Source organism: Hemitrygon akajei, unplaced genomic scaffold (genome assembly GCF_048418815.1).
Source record: "Hemitrygon akajei unplaced genomic scaffold, sHemAka1.3 Scf000172, whole genome shotgun sequence".
Classification (NCBI taxonomy): domain Eukaryota; kingdom Metazoa; phylum Chordata; class Chondrichthyes; order Myliobatiformes; family Dasyatidae; genus Hemitrygon; species Hemitrygon akajei.
In genome coordinates this window covers 110,808-119,253 of record NW_027332058.1, presented here as the reverse complement: position 1 = coordinate 119,253, position 8,446 = coordinate 110,808, and the positions used below count along the sequence as shown (strand labels likewise).

Below are 8,446 nucleotides of genomic sequence, written 5' to 3'. Positions count from 1 at the left end.
ATCTTTCCTCTATAACAATCCTTCTCACTCTTCGCGCACTTCCTCCCGTGGGAGAATCTGTGGTTTGGGATTGAGAGAAAGGGACTGTGGCATTAGGGAGAAAGGGGGGCGGGGAAAAGAGAGAGTAAAAGAGAGAGACATTTACTTCCACCACACTTCTCACACTCAACGTCTCCGTTGAGGTGATGGGGGAAGAGAGGGAGACGTCAGAGAGAGAGAGAGACGGGAGAGAAAGAGCTCCGGGATAGAGAGTCTGGAGAGGGACTGCGAGTCTGAGGTAGATATACAGGGGTGAAGAGAGTTTGGAGAAGGACTGCGAGTCTGAGGTAGATATACAGGGGTGAGGAGAGTTTGGAGAAGGACCCTGGAGGAAGAAAACACTGCTTAATTACCCCCAGCTTTTATATTTCATTGATTGTATTGTGGTTATTATTTTATGTTGTTTCTTGTGTATGTCTGCAAGAAAATGTCATGTTCGGCCCAACTTTGTCGTCCGAAGGGCTTGTATTGTGCTAGGTTTTCTGTTTCTAAACTGAATTTCAGAGCAGAATACGGTGACAGAGATGTACTTTAATAATAAATTTGCTTTTACCTATGAAAGAGACTGTCGGAGAGAGAGCATCTGGAAGGGTGGAGAGAGAGCGAATGGGGAGCCAGGAGTGTGAGACGGGGAGAAAGGCCAGTGAAAGAGAGGGAGAGACGAAGCCTGAAAATAGACAAGGTGGAGAGGGAGAGAAATCGTAGATGAGAGAGCAGCCGGGATGAGGGGGAGATTTGGGATGAGACCGGGGACATAGAGACGGGGAGAAGGGTACATGAGACTGGGTGCCGAGAGTGTAAAAGAGGAAAGGAGCAAGAGCGCGTGAGGGGTAGTGAGAGAGAGATGGGGACAGGGGGAGAAACGAAATAAAGGGTGGTGAGAGGGGCTGGAGGACAGGATGGGGGAGAGAGATGTGGGGGAAGAGACGGAGAGGGCAAATGGGACAGAAGGGGCAGAGAGAGAGACTGAGGAAGTGGGTAATGGACGACGCAGAGGCGATGATGGTTTTACTCGTCTCGTCTCCTCTCCTCACCTTTTCTTTCTCCCCTCCCCTCCTCAACCTGATCCCTCCCTCTCGCACCGCCCCCTGCTAACCAGCCCGCACCGACAGATCGCCTTCATCTTCTCCAGCAAGCCCGCGCCACTCCTGCCATTGACGGATTCGGGCCGAGCGACCTGAGGAGGGGAGGGAGAAAAATCAAGGTGGTATTTTGGAGATGGGAGAGGGTGGTAACAGCGCCAAGCTCTAACCGGAACTACATTCCTCCCCATGGGTACCCCTCACTGTTCCAGCTCCTTTGTTACGAGTCTTCTTGTCCCAGCCCTGGCATCCTGTCGCTCCTGAAACACTCCGCTCTCTGTTCCCTCGCTCTCCCCTCTATCACCGCCCATCTCACCCTGGCTGGCGGCCATTTTGTGATGTTCACCATTGACAACCGCTCTCCCAGCATCACTCCCCTACTCACCCGATTACTCCTGATCCATCTATCCCCTCTCTGTCCCCTTGTCCGTTCTACTGTCATCCACCACATCCTGCGTGGTGAACATTTTCTGATGGGAAATTTCGCTCCCCCACCCAATCCCTTCCCTTCCCTCCGTCGTTGAGTGAGTCGCTCCCCTTTCTCTCCGTTGTGACACTCTACTCTCCCTCCCATCAGCTCTGACCACGTCCCGACCCCTTGTTCCCCTTTACCCCGAACACACCCCTCTTTCTTGCAGCTTGTTTTATTTGCGAAGGAATTGTCAGCACCCATCCTTCCTCCACTGGAGAAAAAGTCACTCCCCCAACCTCCCCATCCTGTTCCTCCTCACCCTGTCCAATCAGACCATTCCTTCCCGTCCCATCATTCCCGCTCCCTCCCCGTCCCATCACTCCTCCCTTCCCGTCCCATTATTCTCGCTCCCTTCCTGTCGTTTCACACCTCCTCACCCCGTCTTTATCTTCTCCATGTCGGGCACCAGTTTGTGACAGGAAGTTCCGCCCCTCCCCTTTTCGTCCCCTACTGAGTCAGTGACTTCGCCACGTACACCGTCTCATCAGTCCACTCCTCGTCCCATCACTCCTCTTCCTCCCATACCCCTCCCCTGCAACCAAAACCCACATGTATATGCGTATGTGTGGATATCTAAGATATATATATATTAGTTTATTCAACATTATTAAAATTAAAACTATATATAGTACGCAAGGCTATGTAAAACACATATTAAAATAGTCAATAACAATCTCGATCCCGGGATTGTATCCATGAGCACCGCATGTTCCTTCGCCATAGATTCTGTGTGTGTCAGTGGCCATTGTAAGCCAGTGTCTCACTCCATCCCTGGCGGCCTCATTAACCAAGGATTCGCCCATTTTAAATCAGCGCGTCCCTCCCTCTCTTGTACTCACTTCTACCAAAGCCGTCACTCCCTCCCCAACGGCCATTTCAAGTGAAGCGTCGGCCATTTGAAGTCAACGTGTTCTTCACTCCTTCTCTGCCACTCACTTTAACCGAGGCATCGCTCCCTCCTTGGTCCCGTTTCAACCCGGCCGAACGGGGTCTCGTTCAGTCCCCACATCTCTCCCTCCTTGGTCCCGTTTCAACCCGGCCGAGCGGGGTCTCCTTCAGTCACCACATCTCTCCCTCCTTGGTCCCGTTTCAACCCGGCCGAACGGAGTCTCCTTCTGTCACCACATCTCTCCCTCCTTGGTCCCGTTTCAACCCAGCCGAACGGGGTCTCCTTCAGTCACCACATCTCTCCCTCCTTGGTCCCGTTTCAACCCGGCCGAACGGGGTCTCCTTCAGTCACCACATCTCTCCCTCCTTGGTCCCGTTTGAACCCGGCCGAGCGGGGTCTCCTTCAGTCACCACATCTCTCCCTCCTTGGTCCCGTTTCAACCCGGCCGAACGGGGTCTCCTTCTGTCACCACATCTCTCCCTCCTTGGTCCCGTTTCAACCCGGCCGAGCGGGGTCTCCTTCAGTCACCACATCTCTCCCTCCTTTGTCCCGTTTCAACCCGGCCGAACGGGGTCTCCTTCAGTCACCACATCTCTCCCTCCTTGGTCCCGTTTCAACCCGGCCGAGCGGGGTCTCCTTCTGTCACCACATCTCTCCCTTTTTCTCAACAAAATTAATCAGCACATAACTCCCCACCCCCCACCCGTGGTAATTTTCAGTAAGTACACAATCACTACCCTGTTGGTCATTTTAACTCCGCCTGTCAGTCCCACTCTCTTGTCAGTGTATCACTCCCTCCCTGACGGCCATGAGAAACAAGGTGACCACGGCCATCTTAATTCCGCCCACCGCCCCCTCCCTGGCGCCCATTGTCACTCAGCCCATCACTTTCTTCCCGGAGACCATTTTCAGTCAACCTTTCACTCCCTCCCTAGTGACCATTCTAAATGCTTCTGTCGTTCCCTCCCTGGTCACCATTTTCAATCAGGAGCCCCTCGCAGGACACTCTCTCGACCACCCTCCACTTGATTGCGTAGACTGTTTATCACAAACAATAGAGACCGATCCGACATCCTCATCTCCGGAGATTTGGAGACCGAGGGCACGGTTCTCTGTCTCCAAATCCCAAATTGCGAATTTTCCCAGCCACGGTTCCCGATCTCTGTCTCCACACCGAGAGTTTTAACGCGCACGGTGTCGGGTCTCTGCATCGACACCGGGAATATTACCGCACACGTTTCCTGGTGTCTGAATCCTCCTCTCTCTACGACACTCGGAGTGATAACGCTCAATGAATCTCCCGGCGTGGGGACACGGAAACTATAAACCTCTCTCACACGCACTCCCAGCCCCGCCATCTTCAGGAAGGCCTGTCGAAGGTCCTTCCGTCCTATCGTATCCACAGTCTCAACCAAAAGTTAGAACCTCATCAGTTTTACAAACTCGTCAACATTCACACGACCCTCGACTTTCCTTGTAACTAATAAACCATCGGCGTTCTCGTCAAATTCCCTAAACGCAGCCCTGAGTTCTTTCAAGCTCGGAATTCAGGAGTGCCCGGCAATTTCCAGGTTAACAGACCGATAGGAAATGAACTGGAAGGCGTCCCATTGGGAGGCAGATGGACGTAGTGAATGGGAAGGGGTGGGACCCATTGGGTGAGAATGGAAAGGGGTGGGTCGATTGGAAATGAATGGGAACGGTTGAGTCCTATTGGAAGTGAACATGAAGGTATGGGTCCCATTGGGGTGAATGAGAAGGGGTGAAACGTATTGGGAGTGATCGGAAAGGACTGGGACCCTTTCGGAGTGAATGGGAAAGGGTGGGTCCCATTGGGAGTGATTGGGAAGGGATGGGTCCCATTGGGAGTAAATGGGAAGGGATGGGTCCCATTGGGAGTGAACGGGAATGGTTGGAGTCCATTGGGAGTGAATGGGAAGGGCTGGGTCCATTGGGAGTATGGGAAGGGGTGAGGTCCATTGGGAATGAATGGGAATGGTTGGAGTCCATTGGGTGTGAATGGTAAGTGTTGGGGTCCATTGGGAGTGAATGGGAAGGGATGGGTCCCATTGGGAGTGAATGGGAAGGGCTGGGTCCATTGGGAATGAATGGGAATGGTTGGAGTCCATTGGGTGTGAATGGTAAGTGTTGGGGTCCATTGGGAGTGAATGGGAAGGGCTGGGTCCCATTGGGAGCATGGGAAGGGGTGAGGTCCATTGGGATGTCGGGCGATGAGAGCAAATGGATGGGGGTGTGTTCGGTTAAGAATGCAGATGGGTGCAGTGAATGGGAAGGGAGGGAGTCTATTGGGAGCGCAGACAGTGATTAGACAATGGGAGTGAATGGGTAGTGGCATGTCCCGTTAGGAATGCGGATGGTGGGAATGAATGAGAAAATTTGGCCTTTGAGAGCGAGGCCTGTGTCAGTGGATGGGAAGGTACGACATCCTGTTAGGAGTGCGGACGGTGAGAGAGACCGGCAAGGGGTGCGGTCTCGGTTTTGCAACATTATCCTCATCTTCGATCTCATCCTGGGCTACTTCTTAACGGTAGAAGTCAAATATGATTCTCAACCGGAAGTGTGTGATGTGTCGGTATGGAGGGAGCTTCACTCTGTGTCTGACCCCGGGAGTGTGTAATGGGACGGTGTAGGCAGCTTTCCTGCGTGCTAACGCCGGTTTTCCATCCCCATCCCTCTCGCACTGAGGACCTCAGTGGACTCACGTCGATTTTAACTGTCTTCAGGGTAGGAGGGGGTCAGTTAGCCAGGAAGGGGGTTGGGTGGAGACGAGATACTGGGCACCCAGACTCTGCCAGTCCGACCTCCCTCAGCCTGGAGCTGAGACGCTACTGTGTCAGTGTGAGGAGCTCCGACCCACTGTTGCAGTGCACAGGGTGCGGGGGGCAGCAGAAACCTCAAATAAAACTCGAGTCCGGCACCAGGACAGGAAGTTACAGGTTTATTGATTTCATCATGACAAATGTAAATTAAACAATGTGTGAGCTGCTGACGTGCGGGAATAAATAAGCTGCTCCCGACTCACTCACAGTCACACACAATTGACTGACCGGCGACAACGAGTGACCGGTTGAATAATCAGTCCCGTTTCTCACCGTCACTCTGCATCGGGGAACCGATGATTATAAAATCACACTTCAGGGCCGTGTCCGGGATCGCTGCAGATCCAGGGTCACTGCCGAGGGATTTGTCAATTTAACATCATTATATCGGCCAGACTGGAGAATGCTCCGTCCTCAGCAAAGGGAGCAAAAGGATCTCATCCCTGTCTCTTCCTATCTGTGTAATTCCCCGGGATCTCACGTGGGGGTGGGTGTCTCGGACACGCACATCCGGCGGAAGCTGATCAACTGGACAACAGCTGGAAATACGTCACTACAGGACTGCTTCCGATGTCACAGAGCGCGAGACTGGAACCAGTTCCGTTAAAACCATTGGGATTTACCCCGGCGAGCGGCCATTAAAGATAAGGGCGGGAGTTAAAGGCGAGAGGGGCGGGGGAATCGACCAAAATGTCGCCATCCTGCGGGCAGGGATGTTCCCACATTCAGATGTTCAGATCCACACTCTCAGTCCGGGTCTGGGTTCCTGTAGAGAGCTCAGTTCCTTCTCCCCGGTCTCACTGAACTGATTCTCCCCCAGCCTGAAACAGATGGGAGAATAAAGATGAAATAAACAGATCACACAACAGTGTCAGTAACAGGGGACCGGGGTTAATGTTTCAACAACACTCACAGACAAATATCACCAGAAAACCCGCGGATCCGCTGATATTTTATCACATTGAACATTAACACAAGCACTCATCGGATGAGCTCCAGATCTGGGAGGGCCAGTATGAGGCGGCGGAGAGCGGGGACAGATCGGTCTGTCAGCGAGTTTACTGCCATGTTCAGATCCGTCAGTGATGGGGTTGTACTGAGAGCGGAGGCGAGATCCTCGGCACCAGAATCTGTGAGACCAACCTTCCTGAGTCTGGAGATGAGAGAGAGTGAGGGTGAAGGACACAGAAAGACAGGAGACAGTACAAATCCCCTGTGTTTATCAGTAACACAATTACTGATCACATTAATGTTCAGTGTCAGACACCCAGTGACTGGAAACACAATCTCCCACAGTCTGGTACTTACACTAGTTTCTGTGTTTTACACTCCGGGTTCCTCAGAGCCGCAGACACCAGTTTCACTCCTGAACCTCCCAGTTCATTCCACCCAAGGCTAAAGATTGATGACCAAAGTGAGTCAAACCGTGGGTCTGAGGGGATTTCTCTCACTCGGATATTTCAGCAAACATTAAACCCTTCAGTAAATCACTGATCGGAGTTCCCATCACTGTCAATGTCCCTCACTGACCAGCTCCAGGGTATTCACCGAATGTCGGTAATTTAGTCTGTCGGCGTGACCCTGTAAACTGCACATATTCTGGATCAATCCCCGATGGCGAGAGAAATGTTCCTGATGTGGGAGTTTCGGGAGGGGCAGTGTGAAGGGGAGAATGTTTCACATTGAGGAGGATTTGTGAATGGGGAAATGTCGAATGGAAATGACACCACCTGGGGAAAAGAATGGAAAGACAGAAACGGAAGGAGGATGGAGAAGAGAGATCCCACAAGAGGAAAGGTGATGGGGAACAGAGATCCCACAGGAAGAAGGGGATTGGGAAGAGAGATCTCACAGGATGAAGCAGAATGGGGAGAGGAGATGCGCCCATGGGTTCTGAGTATCTGGTAGTGAGCACAGTCACACAGGTGGACTGATGGTGACAGTCACACACGGGGAAGGGCAGGGGAGGACAAACTCACAATGGTATTTCTTTCCTTCTCACTGGGACAGTCTGCTGACGGTCTCTTGTCCGTCACCGGGAAAGGGGTGTGAATCTCTGACCCACCTGCTGCAGTCAGTGTCAGTCTGGGTGTCAGTAACAGTGAGAAGGAACATTGTCAATGGACGTGTCACAGGCATCACTGATCTGATGAAGTCTCCAACATCCCTTCACAAGGAACCACAGAACCCTCCCGTCCTTGGGGAATTACTGACCGATCCCCTGGGCATTTGTCACAATTCTTCACAATCTCATTTACTACAGTTTTACCCAAATTCCTTTACATTGAAGCAACACAATGGAACAGTTTCACAGTTCAGAGTGAGCGATAAATCAACTTACCTCAACTCCTGGCACTTGTGCAGCCCGGGTCCCAGCCGCTGGATTCCTTCACACTGAATGTGGCAGTTCTCCAGGTCGAGGTGTTTTATTGTATCACAGAGTCCGATGACATGAGCCAGGACCGCGCAGTCAATTGGGGTCAGTGTCATTCCACGGAATGAAAGTGTTTCCACAGATCCCAGTGCGGCCTGAGCCAGTCCACGATTCTGAGATTCAAACAGGTAGTGCAATGTGTTCAGGAGGCTCCTTTTACCATCTTCACTCTCTGTGTTTCCACTCTGGCGTTTAACCTCCTCCTTCACCCAGTCAATCACCCGGCAGGTTGTTTCATGAGGAAATGGACCCAGAAACTCCTCCAGGCCCCGAGCTGTCATTGGGGAGGAGAGAACAGCAACAAAACGGAGAAATATCTCAAATCGCCCATCTATCGTGTTGTGGGCTTCAGTGAGGAATTTCAGTACATGTCCGGGATGTATAGTCAGGAATTGTGCGATTGCAGCTACAAACTCTTGGATGGTGAGGTGTGGAAATGTGTACACCACACACCTGGCAGAATCATCTCTCTCCAAAAGCTCGATCAGGAACCCGGACAGGAACTGGGATTGTAGTTGATCAAATCTCCATCTGAAAACACAATCTTCTTCTCGGACACTCCTCTGAAGGCCATTTGACCAACCCTGAGTAACACATCACGGGGGCTCTCAATCTCACGGCCGTGGTTTTTCAGGATGTTGTAAATATAGTAGGAGTACAGTTGGGTGATGGTCTTGGGAATTCGCTGCG

At 52.0% G+C, this 8,446-nt stretch overlaps 1 protein-coding gene across 3 annotated transcripts; it reads right to left on the bottom strand.

The window, feature by feature from the left end:
• Nucleotides 1-4,979: 4,979 nt before the first annotated feature.
• On the bottom strand, nucleotides 4,980-8,234 carry LOC140724194 (ribonuclease inhibitor-like). Of its 3 annotated transcripts, XR_012098058.1 has the most exons (4): nucleotides 7,664-8,234; nucleotides 6,631-6,717; nucleotides 6,236-6,475; nucleotides 4,980-6,143 (listed from the first exon to the last, which is right to left on the bottom strand). XR_012098058.1 is itself a non-coding variant. In XM_073038680.1 (3 exons), exons 1-3 carry the CDS (start codon nucleotides 8,035-8,037, stop codon nucleotides 6,304-6,306), a joined length of 633 nt encoding a protein of 210 aa, XP_072894781.1. In that variant the 5' UTR covers nucleotides 8,038-8,234; the 3' UTR covers nucleotides 4,980-6,303. The 3 variants fall into 3 exon arrangements, 2 of the variants coding, with proteins under 2 accessions (XP_072894781.1, XP_072894782.1); XM_073038680.1 differs by having other exon boundaries at nucleotides 4,980-6,475; XM_073038681.1 differs by lacking the exon at nucleotides 6,631-6,717 and having other exon boundaries at nucleotides 4,980-6,475.
• Between the last annotated feature and the right edge of the window lie 212 nt (nucleotides 8,235-8,446).

Excerpts from the sequence above, each read along its gene's own strand:
- LOC140724194 (XM_073038680.1), bottom strand. The coding sequence starts at position 8,037 with ATGACAGCTCGGGGCCTGGAGGAGTTTCTGGGTCCATTTCCTCATGAA. Across the intron at positions 6,718-7,663 it reads CACAAGTGCCAGGAGTTGAG|CCTTGGGTGGAATGAACTGG; the intron begins GTAAGTTGATTT and ends ATCAATCTTTAG. Across the intron at positions 6,476-6,630 it reads TGTAAAACACAGAAACTAGT|ACTCAGGAAGGTTGGTCTCA; the intron begins GTAAGTACCAGA and ends TCTCATCTCCAG.